Here is a 22,189-nt window from a genome sequence, read left to right as displayed (position 1 = left end):
ACAGAGAACTGTGTCACTGGAGCAAGGCTCAGGAAGGCTGAGGATAGCGGTAGGAAGGCAGCTGTGAAACTCAAACCCTATAAATTTTATAATTTGAGAGCAAAATGCAGAATACTTTATCTTAAAAGTTTGCTTTCCGAATTCGGCTTCCTATATAAACGTTCTGCTTGTAAGTAGGAAAGATACCACTTATCTCTAACTGCATTTGCAGCGCAGCAGCCTGTGGGACTGTGCTGCTCTTTCTTACACGAATGCAGGAAGAGCCGCTAAACCATTGCAGGCGACTGCGGCTGACTTAATTCCTAACTCCTGCTCCAGGGCATGACATTGGTGTGATGTAATGAGATCGGGTGAAACCGTAGGGACAACCAACAACATCAGCACTGCCTTCTTGGGAAATAGGATTCATTCTGAAATCTAGAACGAGAATCAAGTTCTGTGTCTCAGGGAAAATGGTAGGAGATGGAACTTAAAGGTACATCAGTACATTCTGGAAAGTGTCTGCATTGGAAACAACACAGGTCCAACCTAGCTTGGCTTGTATAAAGATAAATCTTTATTCTTTTCTGACCTAGTTTCCTAAGCACACGCAGTTTCTGCAAATCTCTGCAAGAACAGTGGGTAACCTTCACCACTAACAGGGCACCAGCGCTTAAGCAGTTCTGGTGGTTCACAATTTATCGTGAAGGTTGCAGTGAACCTGTGAGGAGGAAGCAATTTGTTTAAAAGTCATTGTATCTTTCAAAAGCATTTCGAGGCTCAGTCCTCAGCCACATCTTCTTCTGCTTTAACAACTTCCAGAAGTTCTGCTCAAACCCCGGTTTCACACTGTGCTTTGTCTCTAGACATCTGCAGCCCAAAGAATTTATAATCCATTTAGGGAGATTAAAAAATAAAGAAAAACTAAATCTCAGCAAGCACATTCCAGAAGTCGGGGTCTCGCACAGCACGCGTGTCCCCGCAGCCCGCGCCGGCAATGTGCACGAACAGCGCACCGTGACCGCGCCGCGAGGGCCGTTCCCAGCGCTTTGTTCGGCCGTGCCGTGGGCAGCCCCGCTCCCACTCCCGCTCCCGCCCCGCCGGCCCGGCCGGACACAGCGGCACGGCCGGAAGCGCAGCACGGCGGCGGCAGCGGCGGATGCCCGGCGGGGCGGCGGCGCTGGAGCCGAGGAGGCCGGGACCGACGTGGCCGGCCGGCGGAGGCGGAGCCGAGGGGCCGCCGGGCGGGGCAGGCCCGCGCCGAGCCGCGGCTGGATGGCAGCGGCGGCCCGGGGCACGGCGGCGGTGGCGCACGGTAAGTGCGGCGGGCGGCCCGGGGGCGCAGCCGGGGGCGGGGGCTGGGGTGGCCGGGCCAGGCCGGCCGCTGCTGCGGTGCGACGGGGGGACGGCGGGGCCGGGTGCGGCAGCGCGGCTCAGCCTCGGCCGGCGGGACGGGGTGAGCGGGGACGGGCAGCGCCACACGCAGCGCAGCCGACCCCGGCTCTGGAGGGGTCCGGCCCGGCCGAGCGAGGGACAACTTTGGGAAAGACGTGGCGGGGAGCGCCTGGTGGGGCCGCTGCTGCCGGCAGAGGTCCCCCGGCCCGGCGGGACCGTGGGCTGCGCGCCGCCCGCTCCGGGGCCGCGGCTGCCCCGGGCTCCCGGGGCCGCGTCCCGCCTCGCACCCGCCTTTGCCGCAGCTCGCCGGGGGAGCGGCGCCGGGCGGCTGCCGCTGCGGACGTGCCCGGGGCTGCGAGCGCAGTCCCCGCGGGACGCAGTCGAGAAAGTTTTGGAAGTCCCTCCTCCGGCAGCCGATGCCGCGGGAAGGTCTCGGCGCGGGGGCTGCCCCGCGGGACCGCGGAGCGGAGGGGCCGGGTCTGGCACAGGGACCCCGGGCCGCAGCCGGTGTGCCGCTCCAGAAAGGTGCGGGAGCAGCGCTCATTACTAATTCGCCCCGCGGCAAGCACGTCTCGCTTTGCATCGCTCAGCGTTCCTCTAATGGAAAGCCCGCGCTGTGTGTCCCGTCCGCCGCGATGTGACAGACAGATGGGGACACGAGCGGGCCCGCCGCGTCAATCCCTGCGGTGAGAGCGGGGCCAGAGCCCGGCCCGGGCGGGGCGAGGACAGCGGGAGCGGGCCGGTCTGCCCGGCCTGTGCTTCGGGCTGCACGGAGAGCGGGCTGGGAGGAGACACGTCCCAGCTAGCCCAGGGGAATGAAGGCCATTGCCTGGTCCTCAAACTTCCCTCTCATCCTAGGGATGAAAGGATGCAGAATGGGGAAGAAGTCGCAGTCTCCCGAACTCCGTTAGTGCTCAGTCGGTTTTAAATGCCTTCCTTGCCAGCTCGTAGGTTTGGCCCGGGCCTGTAATCTCATCTGATCTGCGACCCATTGTTTGTAATCCTGTGCATCCCCAACTTTTAGCTGCGCCCGCTGTCATTTGCAGAAATGTGAGTCTAGTCTGTGCAGAGTGGTATTTTATGAGAGGGATGGGGCAAAAGGGAAGGGTCCCACCAGAGCAGTGCATTCCTGAGAGATGGGCAGTGATTCAGACAGAAGGGAGTGCTCAGGGAGTACTGGAGACCTTTTGTGCTTCTGCCGAGGTCAGGGTTTCCAGGAGGAATTCAAAACTCTCCACGGGGCTAATGGAGGGAGGTGGCTCATGCAGAGTTTTTTTGGCTGAAAATTATGCTTCCTCCCTGGAAAAAAAAACTTTTTTCCATTCCATGCTCTTTTGCAACTGTAATACCAGGCAACTGGCTTCCAGGGAAAACACTGGTAAGAAAAGCATTTTCTTTTAATTTTTTTCCTTTCAACAACATCTGTAGTGTTATTATGTGGCAGTGAGCAACTGTGCTGAGAGAAGAAATTGTGTGGCCTGAGAAAGGAGAATGTTGAGGAAGAGAGTAATAGATAGAAGCATGGTCATCATGTCAATGTTTCATTTTCTCTTTTCCAGTAGGTTTTTGCCTTGGCATTTTAATTTTGTCCATGTTTTCTCAGTCACTGCCTGCTTCAGAGAAGTTCAGTGAGCACTGTGAGGTAGGGGAGGCCCTGGGAGCCTCATGGATCTCCTGGCTTGGTGTGCAGCTTCCTCTGCCCCTGCTCAGGAGCATATAAATGGCAAATTCTCATTCACTTGTTCTTTCTGGGCTGGGAAAAACCTAATGGTTATTCCAGTCCTGAGGCTGTTGCAGGATGAGCTGAGCAGACCGGAATGCTCAGACACGTGGTGCTCTGGAGGGTGCTGCCCGTGGTCATGGTCACCAGGCTGTGAATCAGGCACAGCTGGGAGCTGTGATCCCAGACAGAGAATTGTCAAACCTGATACATAAATGACCTGCTGGCTATTTTTCTCCCAGAGTTGCATGCTCTTTAGTATGTGATAAACCCTACTTGAGAAAACACATCTCTAAACCTGTTTGTGTCTCTGCCTTGTGACCATGGATGTCTCTGAGAGCCTGCAGTGCTTTCTCTAGAAATTTCTCAAGATATTCTCTGACTGGGTTCCTGAACCAGATGTTGTTGTCTAAAATTAAGGGTAGATATAGACTTCCTCCACCCTTTGCAACTGTTTTGACAGGGTATTATTTTCCTCTAGAGCAGTTTTTTTTCCTATGACTACATCTTCACTGCTTATTTTCTTCCTCTTAAATAGGGGTAACCAGTTTGAATGTTTGAATTTAGAGACTTTGCTAATGTTCTAATGAGATGAAGAAGCGAGAAGCTTGTAGACATAAAAAGTGCTGCTTTTTTTTTTTTTTTTAGCAAGTGATTATGATGTGTTAGGAATAAGGAAATGCTGGGAATATGCTCTAAACACTTAGCTGGACACAAAGAGCAGTTCAGGTGTGTCCTGAACAATACACTGAGTTTCTCATAGATGTTTTATAAACATAAGGAATTTATTGCATGAGATATGGGGTTGTTCCTGAGGCATGATGTAATGATGGTCTGGCTGCACAGGAATAAAGAAATGTGCTGCTTTTTCCTCACGTGAGTAACAGCAGAATAAAGACCTGTGGACTACAGAAAGTTGAACCAATACTAATGTGAGTTAGGGGAATCAGTTTTCTACACTTTATACCCATTTGTTTTCTACCACCATCCCCTTTTTGAGGAACCTGATCCCTTTTGAGGCTGGAAGAACAACATGAAGCCAAGTATGCAAACCTTTTTCAGAGTCCTGGACATAACCTTTGTCCTGTGTGCTACTGCATCTCAGTCTCTGAGACCCTTTCAGGTGTCCCTTGGGGCTTTTGTGGGTTGTGAGTGTGGAGAATGAAATGCAAGAAATCGACCTGTTGAATCCATTGCAGTGTTTACTTTTCCAGATTGTTTCTCAAAAGCTGTGAAATGTTACAGAAGAGATTTGTGCTGCTTCCCATCATTGCTGAGCTCTGTGTGTGTGTTGCTTCTTCATAGGCATGTACAGTTGTATAAATTCTGATTTATTTTTGGTGTATTCCTCACAAAGTTCTCAGTCATTTTATAGGTCTAATCCAATCATAAAAGATGAGGACATCTATCAGGCTCACTGCAGGGTTGGAAGGGGTGGAGGCCTGAAGGACTTCAAAGAAGGGATCTAATCTTTGCAATGAAATGGTATCTGCATCAACTGTTTCTTTTTCTCAAAATTAAAATTAAAAAGCCAAACAAGAACAAACAAGCAAAAACAAAACAAACCCCAAACAGAAAATAGTGCTGGAAATTCTGCATCCTAGATAACCAGTTTCAGTATATCCCCAGTTTGGCACTATATATATTTGTTTCTTCATCTTCAGGCTAATCTTGTTTACCATTTGAACTGATGTGGACGAATAGTTGAGTACTTTCCCCCTTTCTTGTGACTCTTAATGTATGCAGGCTGTTCTGTTCCTTTGGTGTTATCTTTTTAAGACTAAACACACCCAGGTCCTTTGGTTGTTTTTCCAGGTCATGCTCTCTACACTCTAGTTTTTGTTTCTTTCCACTGCAGTGTCTCAGATTTTTGCATGTGTTTTATGAGGAAGAATATGTGGGGCTGGATGTGGTCTGTTGGCTAAAGACTCACTCACCTGTGTGACACCCACAGTGTGACTCCTACTATGTCGCAGGATAACTTTTACCCTTTTTGTAGCAACATAAGCCTGCTGGCTTGGAATTAATTTCTCAATCAGTGTGTGCTTTTTCTTTATGGCATGTTGCAGTTACTGTTCTGTCATTTGCATTCGATTTCACACCTGCCTCCCCAGTCCTTAGTGTACTGTTTTTTACTGATCCTTACTGAAATTTGATAGTAGGTTGTAGGTAAGTGTGGGGTTCCTGCAGCCAGATCAAAACACTGCAATAAGATGCCCTAAAATCCTGAGCTGGTTTGAACTTGCTGTGTTGAGGGATTTTAGTTTTTTTGTTGTAAGAGAAAAGTGATAGCTTTAGTGGTCCTTGCTCAACTAGCCAAGTCTGTATCTTCACTGATTCCTCCTTGCATCCCTGCTCCTGATGATCACTGTGCTTGGAGATTGGTGTTCTCCTTCAGAGAAGCCATGGGACCCTGTCCCTTAATTTCTTTTTGATTGCTTTTGATTGCAGCTTGGCCTTCCTCCTGCAGTGTTTTTGTTCAGGGACTGAAATTGGCAAAGGGCCATGAGTTTAAAAAAGCAGTTTTTCCTGCTCAATTTGTTCTGATGCCACTCACTGGTGGAGTCTGGTGTGAGCATGGAGAGGTGATGCTTCGGGAAGGAGGGGGGGACAAGGGGCAACACTGCCCTTTTCATCCACAGCCTTAGATTGGCTCCAGCATCCTGAATTTCATCTTGAGAGTTTCGGGTTCCTTTCTATCTGGCTGTTACTTAATACTTTGATATCTTTATCAATTTCTTATCTTATAGGTAACTACCAACTGATCATTTAATTTGATCAAGAGTCCTTCAGAGGATTGAAGTTACTGGTGTGTAACTTCTCCCACCTTTTTTTTTGCTTTTATAAAGGTAGGTGAGGCATGATGCTTCTCCAGCCTTCTTGTGGCCTTCCCATACTCCTGTAAATTTTCAAAGATGGTCACTGATGCTTCAGAGATTAGACTGGTTTCTTACATGCTTTTGGGTGAATGCTGTTTTTACCTCTCGAGCTGTTTTGTGAACACTTGTTAGGTCTGTCTTTTTCTAATCCACCCTTTCCTCCCATTTCCGAATTATTTTTGCTTGTCACATTTCACTTTTTCTTCTGGAGATTGAAGGAACATTTGTACTTCAGCCTTTGTATAATTTGCTTTCTTTCCCTCTTTGTCAATGACTGTAATTATCTTTATTTTTCTCTTCTAACATGCCCTCTTCTCCAGTTTTCTTGTGACTGCAGAGCTCTTACTAACAGCTGTGCTGATTTTGACTAAGAGACCATCTAATCCAGTATCCTTCCACAAAAGGATAAAATCAGGACAAGTAGATATGGTATTTTTCAAGAACACTTCCATTCTCCCACTCCTCTCCTATCAGGGAATTTGAATCTAATGTGAGCTGTTTAACCCTTAACAATAAATAGATTTGTCTTTCTAGTACTTGTCCTGTCTTTAGATGAGTGCATGTAAAATTTTTCATCATTTTTGGAGAAGCACTATCTCACAACTTACCTACTGGTGAAGGGTCATATTTGTTTATTTTGAAGCTGACCCTCGCTGTCTCCATGTGGATGGATGCACTTGTGTCTGATGAGATGGTGAATAATCTACCCTATTCCCCATCTTTTCACCACTCGTGAGTTTACAGATGTCTGTTATGTTGCCAGTCTTGCATCCTAATTTGTTACAGGGGTGCTGTTCCATGCCAAAGAAAAGACTTACCTGGTAGCACCTCTGGTCAATACCTTTTGCTGAAGCCTTGGGATACTGAAGGGCAGGAACAAGGGTACTTGGAGTCCTTGTCCCCCCCATCTGAAGGGAAATAGTGAAAGCCTGATGCTTTCCCCAGATGTCTCAGTTTCATGCCCCATTGACAAACAGCCTCTCTGCCCTTTAGAGCTGCGTTGAAATCAAGAAGAGTTTCAGGTGTTCCTCATGGGTATTCATACCTGTGCTAAGACACTGAAGGGAGGGTGTGGTACTGAAGGGAGGGTGTGGTGTGGCCAAGGCTTTTCCTCTGGGATGGTGGAACAGAGGGTTGAACATGTTTTCATGTCTTCTTTCCCCTTATCTTTTCAGAGATTGGCCAGCCCGGCTGAGACCACTCAGCAATGACAAAACAAAAACTCCTGTTTGATGGGACGCTCTCCTTGTTGCTGATCGCGGCCTGTGAAGCTCAGCAGCTCCCGAGGAGTCATGTTGCTGCCAGTTCTGGTTCTGTGTGTGACAAAGAGGCAGAGTCTTGGGGACACCTGTTGAGCAGCGAGCGGCTGGATGCTTGGATCTGCTCCCTCATCGGTTCCTTCATGGTGGGGCTGAGTGGGGTCTTCCCCTTGCTGGTGATCCCCCTTGAGACGGGAGCTGCGCTGCGCTCCGAAGGTGAATCTGCCAGCTGCGTTGGCCTTTCTGAAGCCAGATGTCCTGGGATGTGACAGTGGCACAGTGGTGAACAGGACCTTGTCACAGAAATGTTGTTCTCTAAAATAAAAAATCTGGGTTTGGTGCTTTAATGAATTTAATGAACCTGTGAATTTGAAAGGGAGTCCTATGACACATGTAAGCCCTGGACTGAGCTTGTACAAAGAGTACTGTTTTCCACCCTGCTTGGTTCAGGACCCACACACTACTGTCCCAACCAAGTGCTGTCAGGGCTTTTTCTTGCACTCCATTTCGTTTGTGCTCTCTCTTTCAAAAGCTTGCTTTGCAGATGCTTCCAGTTTGGGTTTCTTCATGCAAAATCTCAGCTGGAAATGTCTTGGTTCCTAGCTGAGTAGTGATCAGGTTTTTTTCTTCTTGTTTCTTCTTTTTTTAGCTGGGTCACAGCGTTTGAAGCAGTTGTTGAGTTTTGCAATTGGTGGACTGCTGGGAAATGTGTTTCTCCACCTGCTTCCTGAAGCCTGGGCCTACACATGCAGTGCAACAACAGGTATGAGAGCCTTATGTGCCTGGAAGCAGCTTGTGCTGTGCCTGTTTTGAGTCTGTTCTGCCTTGAAAGCCCAAGACCAGCCAGTCTGGGTCAGCCCAAAAACTGGTCTAGGCTGGTATCCTTTTTCAAGTAATATATAAAAGTAAATGCCTAGGGAATGATGTGAGAATAAAAACGCACACGTGTAATACTTCATTTTTGTATTCAACAATCCTCCAAAGACTTTGAAATTAGAGGCTTCCTCAATTTGCCATGGTTTCTTTATGTTTAGTACCTTAGAATGGTTTTCTTGTTTATTGACTTTTCCTATCATGTCTTGGACTCCTGTAAATCTCTGTTGATTTCCTTTGTTCCTTCTGTAAGGAAAGGGAATGCTTCTTTAAGCTGATGGGAGGTTATGGTTGTGTATGTGGTCTGGTACATGAACATGCTCACCATCTTAGTTGGGGATTGGGTGCACCTTTTTTACAAATCTGTGCCTATGACAGTGTTACTCCTAGAACCTCTTTCTTGGCACTAACTGGGGCCTGTCCCTCTGTTGGATGCTTTGATTTATGGGAGCTTATATGTTGCAGTCTTTGCTCCATGACAAATCTTGGAACATTGTCTACAGTGCCACCATTAAGATTGGAGGATGAGGCAGGGGAGGAAGAAGAAAACGGAGGTGACAGAAAGTTGTGTTTGCCAGCAAGCTAAACACTGAGTTGGTATAGAACTTTTGGGATCAGTGTAGCTCCTTCATCCCTCAAATATCCAGGGTTGCTGAAACCTATAATGTTTGTATGCTGAAACCTATAGTGTTTGCTGTCTGCTTCAGCAAATTGATATCATAGAAGGCAAGTGCTGCTGCATCCCACCTGTTGAGAAACCAAGAAGTCATTTTCCTGCTGAAAATGTGAGAGAGGGAAGATGATGCCCTGGGTTTCCCAGACTTTCTTGCACCTATGTCCTGGGGTTTCTGCCAGGTCTTTAGTGCTCTTTTTCATCACAGCAGTAGCAAAACCTCCGTACTTTTTTTCACCCTTTCTACAGTAGTTCCCAAATTACTCTGTCTTTCTGCTCAAGCTTGTTTGCTTCTGCCAGACTGTCCTGAAGTGTAAAGGTTTCCTTGACCCGTGTAAGTCCTGGTACAGAGTCGTTCTGTTCTTCCATTGCAATGCAGTTTCCAGTTCTGGCAGTGAGACTGAATGGATTATTATCTCACAAGCTTGGCTGTAATTGAAAAGAAAGTTTGTAGCTTTGGGCTTAATAACTTGCTGAGGTGTGGCAGAAAGGGGAAGGTGAGTTTCTAACTCCACTAATGGCAGAATTCATGTCAGGGCTTGCTTCTCAGTAGGTACAGCTGCTGGATTTTTGTTGATGTAATATCCACTTGCCTCTGGAGCTCAGGGAAATTCCCAGTGTTGTCAGGAAATATTCTGGGTTGAGCTGATGTGGAAAAAGGGATGGTAGCTCTCACTCTGAGGGTCTCGAGATGTTGAGATCTGTTAGATCAAGAATGGGCAAGTTAAACTAATCTGTTTTGAGATGTGCTTACTCCTCCTACCTCGCAGGGAGTTTTTCCACTGTCTTTTTTTTTTTTTTTTTTTTTTTGTCTTGGAAATGTGTGAAAAGCTATGTATTTAATAGAGACATGAAGATTTCTCTTTTGTCCTTCAGGAGAAGGGCAGAGCTTTCAGCAGCAGAAGCTTCTGGGTCTCTGGGTGATCATTGGTTTCCTGACCTTCCTGGTGCTAGAGAAGATCTTCCTAGAGAAAGAGGAGGAGTATCCTGGTGTGGTAAGTTAGCAGCCTGAGGCAGGGGAGTACTCTTATATTTGAAGCTCTGTACTAAATACCTCATCTGCCCTATCTGACAGTGTCAGGAAATTATCCTGTAGCTGTGAGTACCTTGTCATTGCCCTTTGGGAGATTTTTGCCACTTCTTTGCCACCGGTCCGTAGGAGTAGATTTCATCTTCAGGCTTTTGTTTCGTGGTTTTAACTGAGATTTCTCACTTCTGGTTTGGTTTTGTTCTTTATGTGGTAAGTGTAAAAGAGAGCTCCTGTTCTGTGGGGGCTGGGAGCTGTAGCACTCTGCAAACCAGACTTTTGCTCAAGTAAGCTTTGAGGGGTGACAGTTTGCTGATGCATGTTCCATGGACCCATCGTGACTCATTCTCTTTCTGGGTCCTCAGTCAGGACAAAGGCCAGCCTTCTTGAAGATGTTTCTTCTTGGTTATGTCCTCGACCAGGTGTTTGTTTGGGTGACTTTTTGTGGTAGAAGGAATTTGTGACTGGCCAGGTAATCCTAAGTTCAAAGGAGTCACCCAGCTGCAAAGGGGAGATGTAGATGAGGTAGCAGAGGATAATTCCAGGACAGAGGAGAATACCTAGTCTTCAGAGATCTCCACAACTCCTAGTTGCAGCTCCTTTAGACTGTTCAGTCCTTGCTGTGCCATGACTTTTGAGAGGTGGACCTGTAGGTCAGGCACTACATAGGAGCAATTAGGTGTAAACTTTGACTCATTGTGAGACTTCAATGCCCGAAAGGAACTTCATCTTCTCATTTAGAGAGAGGCTGAAATCCTAGATAAATATTTTGTTGATTGGAAGGTGATGATCCCAGCTATAGAATAATTCTGTAGACTTAGTTGTTCTGATGCACTGGGGAGAGCAAGACTCTTTTCCCCATCTCCTGCCCAGGTGGAGTTGTATTTCTCTGGGCAGCAGCTACTGTCAGGAAGCACACGCTTAGTTCCTTATCTTTCTAGTGGAACTTGGCTCATGCCAAGGGACTGTGACTCCAGTTCCTCCCCTTTCTATTTCTCTTGAGGATTGAGAGGTGTTAGCTCTTGTTATCTTTCAGGGCAGATGTCACAATGGTCTCTGAATCTGTCTCAGTTCTGGCAGTTGTTATTAAACTGGGGTGTCAAACCTGCTGAGTCACATTGTAAGGACAAAAGGATTAAGGGTGAAGGCTGGTTTTCTGATCCTGATTCATGCTCATTCATCACTGAAAAAAAAATCAGTGACAAGTTTGTTTCCCCTAATTTAGGACTGTGATTCCAAAGCACCATCTGGAAAGATTCCCAATGGAAGTGGCTGCCCCTTGCCCAAGGGGTCCTGTCAGTCCCAAAGAGCACGAGCTCAGTGTAATGGCTCTTCTCTCCAGTCTGGTCCAAAAAACAACAGAATCAAGGTAAGAGGCACACAAACTCACCTTCACTTCTTAGTCAGGAATTGTCTGTGGAAAGACTGTGCTTGAGTGGGGAACTCAGCATTTGAGTTGTGCTTAATTTTACTTTGTCAAGGTGTGTCCTGGTCACAGCAGCGAAGAAATAGCAGACTTGGAGAAACTCTGCACTGCAGCTTATATGGAAGAGGAAAAATCAGTATTATAAAGGCACAAGTGGGATGATGTGCATTTTGGCTGAATTCTGTTACCAAAATACAGAATTTCATGTTTTATTACTCTATATTTTATAGTTAATATGTCTTTATTTGCTTAGTTTTTTGCACCATGATTTCTCTGTTCTCCACTGCCTGGATTGTACCGATTCTGAGTCGTACTTTTCCTTTTAAGGCACCTTTTGGAAGTGTTTGACACCTTTAGGAAGTGTTGAAGCTAACCAGTGTAAAATTTAAAAGTTCCATTTCTCAGATTATCAGTTTGCCTGCTGCCAAAAAGGACTTCTTGTCCACTTCTGTCTCCAAACTTGTATTTCCCATTGCTTCCTTTGCACTGGATCTCATCTGACCTCACAGTGAGCCTATTCAAGGAGCTAAACAGGCAAAGAATTTGCTTGTCTACACCCACACACCCACCTCCCACCCCCTGGTCTATTTCTCTCCTAACTTAACTTCTTGAATCAGCTTGGCATGCAGACAGGCAGCCTGTAGTGCTGGGATAAGGGAGATCAGCAGGCTCATAGAACTGGAGGTGGAGGAAGAGTCCTGCACCATGGGGAAGTGGATAACCTCTACATTGGCTTGGCTTCCTGTTCCATGTTACTATCTTTGTACTGTGGAAAACCCTTTTTTGGGTGAGCATTACAAGAGAGAGAGTAAACAACCACTTTGGTGAAGGAGGACCTGCAATTTGAGTTTAAAAGCCCATAAAAATGTGCAAGATTGTATGAGAGTAACTATGGACAGAAAGTGTGCTTCATGAACTAGTTCAAAGCAGGATATGTGGTCAGGCAGAGGCTCTTCAGTCTTTCTATTTTAAATTTGTTTTGCTGTAACTTTATAGCTCTTCCTACAGAACATGAAAGTTATGCTGAGGTCACTGAGTATTTTTGACATCTGTCACATTCATGTAATTTGTACATAACACTATAAGGTGCCACGTGGTTGTTTCTAGAGGTGGTAGTAGTAGAAGACACCAGTATTACTGGGTTATGAAACATTGTGCCCTGATTTTGGAAGGGTTTATATAAGGAACTATAGACTACTGATTTCAAGTAGAAATGAAACACAGATAGGTGATACAATTGCTCAGGGCATGGTCCTAATATAAAAAATAATAATGTAATTAATGCTAATTGATATTATTTATTTAAGATAAATACGTCCTTATCAATCAGACATTTTTCCTGCCTCTTATTTAGGCATAAAGTTGTTTAATAAAGGTCATGACAAATGTATATAAAACACAATTTCTCCCCCATTCTAATCAACTTTGCTAATACTAGCTGTATTAAAAATCTGTTATTCGATGTTATCAAAAGGAGCTGGTTTAATGCAGGCTCCCTCAAATCTGTTTGGGTTATTATTTTTCCAAGTTATTATTTATAAAAATAGTATATCTTCGCATTTGCAGGTAGTGCGTTACATAAATGGCACATTGTGACTGCATGAAGTCAGTGATAGCAGCTAAACTGAGTAACTTCATCAGAAAAAAGTGCTGAATTTTTAACAGGTTTTGATACATGCAATTATAAGGAATAGATTAAGAAGGAGACCTCAGATCCCATTTACAAGATAGAGATCGTTTCTAGTTAGTCAATGCATTGGAAAAACACATGAGAATTACAGTAGGAAATTTTCTGAACACATTCTTCCCTCATGGTGCTACAGCCAGAAGGATGGGTGAGTAGGAAATAATATGTAAGAGGAGAGGTGAGAGTTCCTCTTTCTGTATATCAGTAGTGAAACAACTATCTGGCTTTTTCCAGTAGTGCTGTTCCAAATACCCAAAATACTACTAATAGTTTGTAAAGGAGCTCAGAAAGAGATGAAATAATATTTTAAGTTTGCAGTACATGATAAGTGGCTTTCTTTAGTTTAGCTCTGTAGTCATGGCAGATCAAGGGTGGCTTAGAGTATACAAATACCCATAGAGGAATGACTAAATTTGAATAGTTACAGCTGTAGCAAACAGTAGTAGTCTAGAACTTAGAGACAACTCTCTAACTGAGCGTAGCTTGCCAGTGGACCAACTTGCCTTAGAGACAGCAGATTTTTTTGTGACTTGTGAGCTGCAAGCTGTGGCTTAAGCTACTCTCTACAGAGTACATGATAGGTCAACAAACAATTTTGTGCACAAATTAAATTAAGTTCTTCCAGTTGTGTTATATGGAAGGCTTAGGCAACCTTCTAGCTTTAAAATCCTGACACATCTGTTGAATTTTGCAGATGGTTGTTGATATGCATGAATTAGAAACTTAAGACTTAATGGGTGTAGTTTTAGCTTTTTACCTTCTGATCTTTTAATCTGAATATTTTAATAGTCTTCCTGGTAGGGTGGAAATTATCAAACCTACCAAGATACTCCTGCGTTGTTAGCCTGTTTCCTTAGGCAACAACATAAGCAGTCATTCCATCTGTCTGTCCATCTGTTCTGCCCTTCATTTTCAATAACTTTTGAACCCATAATTAATTTTCCTTGTGTTCAGGAGAGGTCAGGAATCTTGAGGGTGATCAGATTTCTGCAAGTTCCATAAAAATCAGTGTGACAGTAGAGGGGGAAGGCAAAGGGATGCCCTGTTGACAGCTGCAGCTGGGGACAGGGGTGCCACACCATGTGTACTGGGCAGGGCACCTGCAGGGAAGTGGTGGTGCTGGGAGTGAGCAGAGCAGCTACTCTGAAAGAAGGAGTGAAATTCATAGCATGACAAAATTTTGATTCTTCTGTTCACTCAGAAACCCCTGTTTCTTCAGCAAACAAAAAGGGAAAGATACTATTGAAATGAACAAAGTCACCCTTCAGGACTTGATTATTAGTAAGTTGTAGTGAGTTGACTATTGTCCACATATATATATATTAGAACTTCTGCTTTTTAGCTGCTGCTAGAATTTGTCCTAGCTTGAAAATGGCAGATGGGAGGTTTCCTTTGCATGCAGACATAGATCAGTTCTGTCCCTCATTCTGTCCCTTATTCCCTCAACAGGTAAAAACATTGTGTACACTACTTTTGCCTTGCTTATTCTTTCTTTCTCCCTGTGATACATGGGGTCCTGGTTGATTTGTGAAAGTATGTTTTATTACACAGTGACATTAATTCTGAAGCATGAATATAAACACTTCATCTGGCTGTGCTCTTTATGAGCAACGAGAACATCCTATTAGGGATTCGCAGAATGTAAATGTCAGAGGCTCATAACTGTCAAATCAACCCAATTTATTTCTGAGCACTCCAAAGCTTTGCTTCTTTCAGTGACAGCTTTTGCCCAAGCCACTGACAACAAAAAGTCGTAATGTTTTAATCATGAAGCCTATTTTTTCCTCTATTCAATGATATGGGAAAGCATTTTTGTGTAAAACTTCTGTGAATAATTATTATCCTGTGGGGAAAACGCCATCACGTAAAAAAACATGAAAAGGAGAATTTTAGTCATATTTGGCTGTCTAGGAATGAGAGCATGAAGAATGAGAAGTAAAACTGTTCCATTTTTGTGTCTGCCTGCATGCATTTATTTGGGTTTCCTTTCTTATAAAAGGATGCAGGCGTCTTTTTTGCATTCATTGTGGAGATGTTACTTAGCTTATTACTTAAAAGTGGGGTAGGCTTTGCTTAATTCTTAGTTTTTGCATTTAATAATGCGTGCACTTAAAAAAATTTAGAGGCTACAACAGTGCCCCAAGATGGTGCAGTAAAAATGCCCTGCAGAGAGGTGGTGCTTTGGAGAGAGAGATTTGACAGAAGGCTCCTGAGTTGTGGCATACAAATGACAGCAAGGTGCCCCAAGCAGAGCTGGTAGAAACAGGGAAGAGCACAAGACCAAAAGGAGCTAATGAAGTCCATCAGCACTTGTGGTTGTCTGGCTGAACTTTGGCATCTGATGCTGTGATGAAGTAAGAGTTTCACAGTTTCCAGACAGTGTCTCCACTCACTGGATACTGCCCTGTGTCTGGAGTTCTTGCAGTCCAGAGATGGCCTGATACATGGGCTAACTCCTGGTTTGATAATTATTTAAACTGAAGTCCCATATAGTGAAGTGCCATCTCAGGACCAACATGCAGTAGGTTTTGTTAAATATGATGGAATAAACCCCAAAAACCTGTGAACTAAAGAGCTGGGGTGGTACCCTTTTAAATTACTTTAGGTCAAATACTCAGATTTTGTCAGGAGATGACCCTAGTTAGAATTATAGGGAATTTTAACTTGGAGATGGACTTGTGAGGATGACAGCTGCTTTATGCTTATAATTTTAAGAAATATGTTTATATGCAAATGCTGATACACGCTATCCAGCCTTCTAGTAGGTGTTTTTTTGGTGACTGTCATCACTATCTTCTCTTTTGATTCTTTGTTAAGGGAAAGCAAACCCACAAGCACGAACTTTTTTGGTACAATGTTGAAAGATTTATTTAGTTATAGAAAGCAATTCCAGCAGCATTTGTTCTGTTGCATTGTTCTTGCCAGTTTTTGAAGAGGAGATATTTAACAGTTGGATATTAAAGTACATGACTTGAAAACAAGATCAAGTCATATTTGAAGCCAGTCACCTGTGTAAATTAGTCAGTGTTATGTAAAATTGGTTCAACTTAGAATTAAATATATTCTTGTATTTTGGCTTTCTTCTTTTTCCTTTCTTTTTCTGTTTCTAGAGCTCTTCATCATTTGCTTACAGTAATTATTCTAATCTCAGACAATACTTGCCTGCCCTAAAAGTTATTTTACTCTAAAACCAAAAATTACATTTAGTTTTTACTGAAGCACTGACATAGTTCAAGATTTTCAGCAGAAGCATTGTGCTCTGTCCTTCCCATCTGATTGTGACTGCATCACCCATGTCTAAGCTGGTTTTTTTTGTCTTCTTACATCTCTCCCTTTATCAAGGGCTCTTCCTTCTCTTTGCAGATTAGTGGATACCTCAATCTGCTGGCCAACACCATTGATAACTTCACACATGGTCTGGCAGTAGCAGCCAGCTTCCTGGTTAGCAGAAAGGTAAGGTTTCTGTCCCCAGCTGTGTATTGAAATGGAGAGGTCTTGTCTCAAGTATGATACAACATGCAGAACAGCCAAAAAATGCAAGGAGTTCCTTCCTATTTGCTAGAATTTTCTGAGAAAAAGCAGGCTACAGTAAAGCCCAACCCTGTCCTGATCCTCTGATGCAGAGCTTCTTTGAACTGGGGACACATTAGTCATTTGTACTGGCATTAGGGGATGGATTAGCTCATCTACCCTCATCGACTCAAAAGACAGTCTAGAAATAACATGATGAGGATGGTCACCTCAGAAACTGGGACATAGACAAGGCAGAGATGTGTATTGCATTTTTGCTTTTGTCTTCAACACTGATGATGGACTATGGTGGTGCATTTCCCTGAGCTGGACCGCCATGACTGTGAGAATGATAAACTCCCAGTCAGCCCTGCACTGATGGGGTATCTGCTGCTCCAGCTCTAAGTGTATGGGACCTGATGAGATTCATCCAAGAACACTGGAATTGATTCCTAATCTATTTCTCTCTGCTGCAGGTTGGGTTCCTAACCACAATGGCCATTCTCCTGCATGAAATCCCACACGAGGTGAGAGGGCTTTGTATCCTGCCATGTGAGGGGGATTACATTGTGCTTCATCTACTAAGAGGAGCTCTGGGTCTGGTTAACATCTTGTCTTCTTGAAGGCTGATCCCTCTGGGGAGACTGACCACATTGAAAACCAGGAACAGTCTTAAAGCACTGGCCTTGTTGTGAATGACCTTTGTAACTGGGAGTTTGGTATTCAAGTTCATTAACTGTCAGCTCTTGGTTTTTTTAGGTTGGAGACTTTGCAATCCTACTTCGGGCTGGCTTTGATCGCTGGAGTGCAGCCAAGATGCAGCTTTCCACAGCTCTGGGGGGAATTCTAGGAGCCTGCTTTGCAATATGTGCTCAGTCACCAAAAGGAGCAGGTAAGGTTCCCTGGGACCTCTGTAGAAATGGGAGAGGAGGCAGTGCTTTTCATCCTTTTGTATCTTCTTTCCCTTTTGTGTTGTGTCCCATGGCTCTGTCTCAGTAATAACTGAAGCTTTCTGTATTTGTGCAGGAGAAACAGTAGCCTGGATCCTCCCTTTCACTTCTGGAGGATTTCTGTACATTGCCTTGGTAAATGTTGTGCCTGATCTCCTGGAGGAAAAGAATCCTTGGTAAGTGCTCCCTCCTGTTCTTCTGCAGCAATTCATGCTGCCAGGGGGCAGGGATATAACCCTTCCCTGTGCCTCTTCTGGAAGTGTGTGAATGCCAGCTTTCCAAATCCTATGGACAAGGCTGTAATCAAAATAGACTGCTTGCTATCTATTGCATTTGTGGGACTAAAAAGACCCTCTGTAAATGAGAGCTTTCACCTGGGTGAGTCCCAGAGATTGTGCTGGCACAGCATGCAGCAGGGCCAGCTAGAGCAAATTCCTGGGAAACAAGTCCAGTAAGGACACCACTGCCCAGTCTGTTTTCAGCTTCCAGTACATACTGGTGTAGGGACTGTCTGAACCAGGGCCCCACAGAGGCGTATATGTCTGATAACCACATGTGAATCTATCCTTCCATGCTTCTCTCTCTGACCCTATCCATTAATTCACACCTCTGCAACCTCCTTTTGGCAGCAGTTTGCAGAGTTTGACTCTACTGTTAAGTGATGCTTCTTATTATTTGGTTTTTACACTCTTGTGTATTGATTTTTTTATTTGGTTTCAATGTGTTGCTGTGTGAGTAGAAAAATAATAGTTTGCTTCTCTTTATCACTCAGCATTTCATAGTCTGTCATTGTATTCCACCTCAGACATCTCTCTTCTGCACTGGTATCTATATTCCAATGTATTTGGGTATTCCTTGTGTATTATTTTAGTTTCTTGCAGTCTAATTAAGGCTGTAGCAGGTCCAATCCAGCTGTTCCACAGTAAAGGCCCTCTCAGATCTGCTGCCAGAGCTGCTCCTGAATGTTCCCTCCTATTTTAGTTGTAATAAGACAAGTAACTTCAGTAGTTTAAATAAGATGCCTTGGTTCACCTAGTTAGTTATGACTGAAACAGTGCTCAAAAAACCAGCTCTACAGTTCTCTCTGAGGAGGTAGGAACTTGGTGGAGAAATGTTAATTTGGGTTGGTAACCTCTTGTGTTGGCAGAGGTTGTTGGCAGAATATGCAGAAGTGGGAGGTACACAGTCACTTCAATCCAGCATAAACCCGAGACAGTGCTAAAAGAATGGCCAGATTTGTTGGCTTTTTTTTATTTCTGTAACTGTAGTTGTTAGCTGGATGGGGTCCCTAAAGTGTCTGTGCACATGCTGTATAAATGCTGGTTTCCTCGTGAGTGAAAGGCCATGAATATGTATCTGAATAGCTGCATGTCTGAATCAGCTTGAATTGATTTGGAAGCCTGGAGTTGGGCCTTGCAGCTGAGTGGAGCAAGTCCATGCCAGTTTAGACAACTCTTTTGCTGGGGGTACTGGGAAGGTCTTCTCATCTGTGTTAGTGACTTCATACAGCTGCTGTGTTCTCCACGTGGTAAATTTGAAAAGGCAAACAACAAATCATTGGAGAGCTTTGTGCAGCTGCCTATGGGGATTGGTTTATGGCTCCTTCTAATTTTGCTGTTTCTTTCCCAGGAATTCCCTGCAGCAAATTCTGCTCCTGTGTACGGGCATTACAGTCATGGTGCTACTCGCGCTCACAACCGAGTGACCTCTGCGCAGACTTCATGATGCCTCCCAGAGCCACCACAGTGACTCTGAGCTTTACAAAGCAATAAGGAACACTAATGTTACTTCCCACGTGTGTGCGCGCAGATCTGGCTGCTAGTATGAGAAGCAGGTGACAGAGAGGTCTGGCTGTGCAAGACTTCATTCCCTGGCTCTCCTATCCCTGTTCTGCTAAAATCCACACATGAGGGCTTCTGTTCTTTTTTTTTGGTTGGTTGGTTTTTATGGAGCAAAAGATACACTGGGCAGAAACAAACTGAATGACTGCTCCACTATGAGTGAATGATGTTTCATTTGGTCCATTCTGATGGAACTGCACCTCCCAAGCTCTTGCGTGAAAACAGCAGAGGTGATTCCTGTAGCTGATGAAGATAAAGGATTTTTCTTACCACTTTAAGGGCTGGAGGCAGAACAGGCATGACAAAGCTTTAGCCAGAACTCCCTACCCATGAGAAGTTGATGGTGCTATGAGATAGAGGGGAAGAGACCCTTTCCAACTTGATCTCCAGCTGTTCATTGACACCACTTGTTCCTAAAGGTAGTATTGGCCTCAGCAGTCCAGCTCTTTTGGTCTATTTTGTTTACATTGAAATTGAGCCAAAAGCTTGAGGCACTTTAGGGTAGGTCACTACAATTAAATGACTCAGCTTGGAGATTACTTGCCTCAGCCCTAACCACTCCAGTAGCCAGCACAGCCCAACTGTTTATCAGATAAATGATCAGTAAATGTTTCTTCAATTGCCAGCTACCAGCTCGCTCATGTCTGAAGGGAAAGCCATGTAGCTGCTGTGACTGAGCTCCCTCTCCTCATAACCATTAGCTGAACATGCTTCTGAGCCTGCTCATGAGACCTGATTCATGCACCGTCTGCCCCACACCGTCTTTCAGAGCTTTCTTGAGGTGTAGCATGTTAGACCTGCCCAGCAGGCTGCAGTCCCCCTACACTGTCATGGCAGAGGTGCTTGAACACTACAGCCTGGTCAGTAACTGATAACTCCTGGTTAGCTTTTCCTCTGTTCAGTGTAGACTATTTAGGAGCATGCTGTAGATGGCAGCCTATTTCTGGGGTTTTTACCTCACAGTGGAGTTCATCTGTTGAGGATGAATGAATAAGAAATAATACTGACAGCTTTTAGATGGGAAGGTTGAAACTGCTGGTGAAAATATTTTTAAGTAAGGTGAGAAAGGGATTTGAAAGGGTGACAATAAGTATGCTTTAAGAGGAGTTTTCTGTTATGTGATGCCTGGGATAAAATCTTTGGCAATTTGAGACCAATAAAAATTAATAAAATTTCTAGTGCTTTCCTCCATCCCAGCTCATAGGGCTGACCAGGCCATAATTCCACAGGGATGTTTTAATGCCACAGAGATGTGTCCAATTACTAGATCATCCCTTCTGTAGAACTCAGCTTTGCTTAAATTTGTTTAAAAACATGTCTAATTGAACTAACAGAGTCACTGAACACAAAACAGGTGCCACAGTGTGATTTACAGCAACTTGGCTCAGTCTTATAACAGCTTTTGTGAAGCAGTACAGCTCTCCAGTCTGCCCAGGGCCTTACCAAGAGAACTCGTGCCTTGAGAGGGCAATTAAGGTCAGAGCAGCAAGGCAGGTATACTGCCCACAGCAGAGGCACCACTTCCTAAGAGATTCCTGAACTGTTGACACAGTTCTTTTTTATGACAGCTCCTGTCCTACTTTTCAGTGAGTGCTGGAGAGCTCATGCTTGCAGTTCTGTCTGCCCAGGAACTGCTGTCTGAAATTTTTTCAGCTTTCCTTTCCCTGAACTTACATTAGTAACTAGTTTCACTGCAGCAAGGAGGGAGGCTTAGTGCAATTGTTTATTCCTCTTTACAAAGTTGCCTTCCTGTGCCAGCTACTCCATCATTCAATTGTCATGAGGTCTGAAGGTAGCATCCATTTCCTTCTTTCCTGGAAGGATGATTAATCCAGTTATCCTGCAGAGACTGGAGGAGTCTTCCAACCCTCTGGTTCTACTTTTGGGGGTTCCTTCTGCCCAGGGACTGCAGCTAAGCAGACTCTGTAACAGGGCTCTGGAGGAAGCAGGCTTGCACAGAAAGTTGTGCCTGCTGTTCCTCAAGATGCCTTTCCCAAAATAAGGCTGGCATTTAAGTTGAGGCATTGCCAGGTGAGTGCCCATGAGTTGGCGTTGTTGCATCAGCACTGAGCCTTGCCAAGACTGAAAACCACAGTCAGGATTTTATACTCAGCGTTCAGGAATGTTAAGTGGATGACACTGAACAAAGAATTTCTGATCTGTTTTTCTTGGCTGCTATCACAGGCATGGATAGTCTGTGGTTCTTGGGAAGATACCCTGGTAGGAGGTAGCATGGGGTTGTGGGAGGGAGGGGTTCAGTAGATTTCTACTGCGTCAGCCCTGGGGCTGAGGATTGAGAGCCTTGGGAGGAAATGGAGCATCACTCCACCACATTTGTCACTTTTGGAAATGCAGAGAGAATTGTATTTTCTAGCTCTATTTTTTCAGCTGCTCTTATGCATTTTCTCCCTTCATCTGTATTGGTCTGCTCTGCTTGGAGACAATAGAGATGAAATAAATGGTTTTCCATGTTGGTTTGTGTTGTTGGATTAGTTTTTTGGGTTTTTTTTAAGTTCCTACTTTCCTTTGATTTAAAAATTCAATTTAAATTTCATTTGAATTACACAGACATATCTCTGGGTTAGTCTAGAGCAGCTTGGACTCTGGGTTAATGTCAGACTTTCCCCAGACTTACACAGCTGAAAGAAAAAGTTCTATTCCAGTTTCTTCTCTCTGCTGCCATGGAACTGTTGTCCAGGAGCAGTGTGGTAGAATGATAATTCTTGAGTGCTGCTCTGAGTTCCCTGAAAAGCATAATCAAATATTTTCAGGGGAAAGCTTGCATGGTAACTTTACTGTTCAGAGAGTTTTGTAATCATACTTGACTGTAATCAGCTATTTTTTAAAATCAAAGAACCTCAAGGCCCGTCTGGTTTCAGTTAACAATAAGCTGGATACCTGCCATGTCAGGTATCATGAAAGGTTTTGTGGCCATGTCAGGTGCCATCATGAAAGGTTTTGTGTTCCAAT

The 22,189-nt window shown here is 44.6% G+C and overlaps 1 protein-coding gene across 2 annotated transcripts; it reads left to right on the top strand.

Annotated features, from left to right (window-relative positions):
• Nucleotides 1–1,229: 1,229 nt before the first annotated feature.
• SLC39A13 (solute carrier family 39 member 13) lies at nucleotides 1,230–21,479 on the top strand. 2 transcript variants are annotated; one of them, XM_054275588.1, is made up of 10 exons: nucleotides 1,230–1,294; nucleotides 7,149–7,448; nucleotides 7,882–7,995; nucleotides 9,655–9,773; nucleotides 11,031–11,174; nucleotides 16,282–16,371; nucleotides 16,905–16,955; nucleotides 17,188–17,320; nucleotides 17,455–17,554; nucleotides 19,008–21,479. In XM_054275588.1, the coding sequence occupies exons 2-10, from the start codon at nucleotides 7,181–7,183 to the stop codon at nucleotides 19,081–19,083; spliced, it is 1,095 nt and encodes a 364-aa protein (XP_054131563.1). In that variant the 5' UTR covers nucleotides 1,230–1,294; nucleotides 7,149–7,180; the 3' UTR covers nucleotides 19,084–21,479. The 2 variants fall into 2 exon arrangements, with proteins under 2 accessions (XP_054131563.1, XP_054131564.1); XM_054275589.1 differs by lacking the exon at nucleotides 1,230–1,294 and adding an exon at nucleotides 5,862–5,943.
• Nucleotides 21,480–22,189: the final 710 nt, after the last annotated feature.

Source organism: Melozone crissalis, unplaced genomic scaffold, assembly GCF_028551555.1.
Source record: "Melozone crissalis strain CALT ecotype California unplaced genomic scaffold, PUWL_Pcris_2 ptg000018l_1, whole genome shotgun sequence".
NCBI lineage: Eukaryota > Metazoa > Chordata > Aves > Passeriformes > Passerellidae > Melozone > Melozone crissalis.
This window is presented reverse-complemented; position numbering and strand designations above follow the sequence as displayed.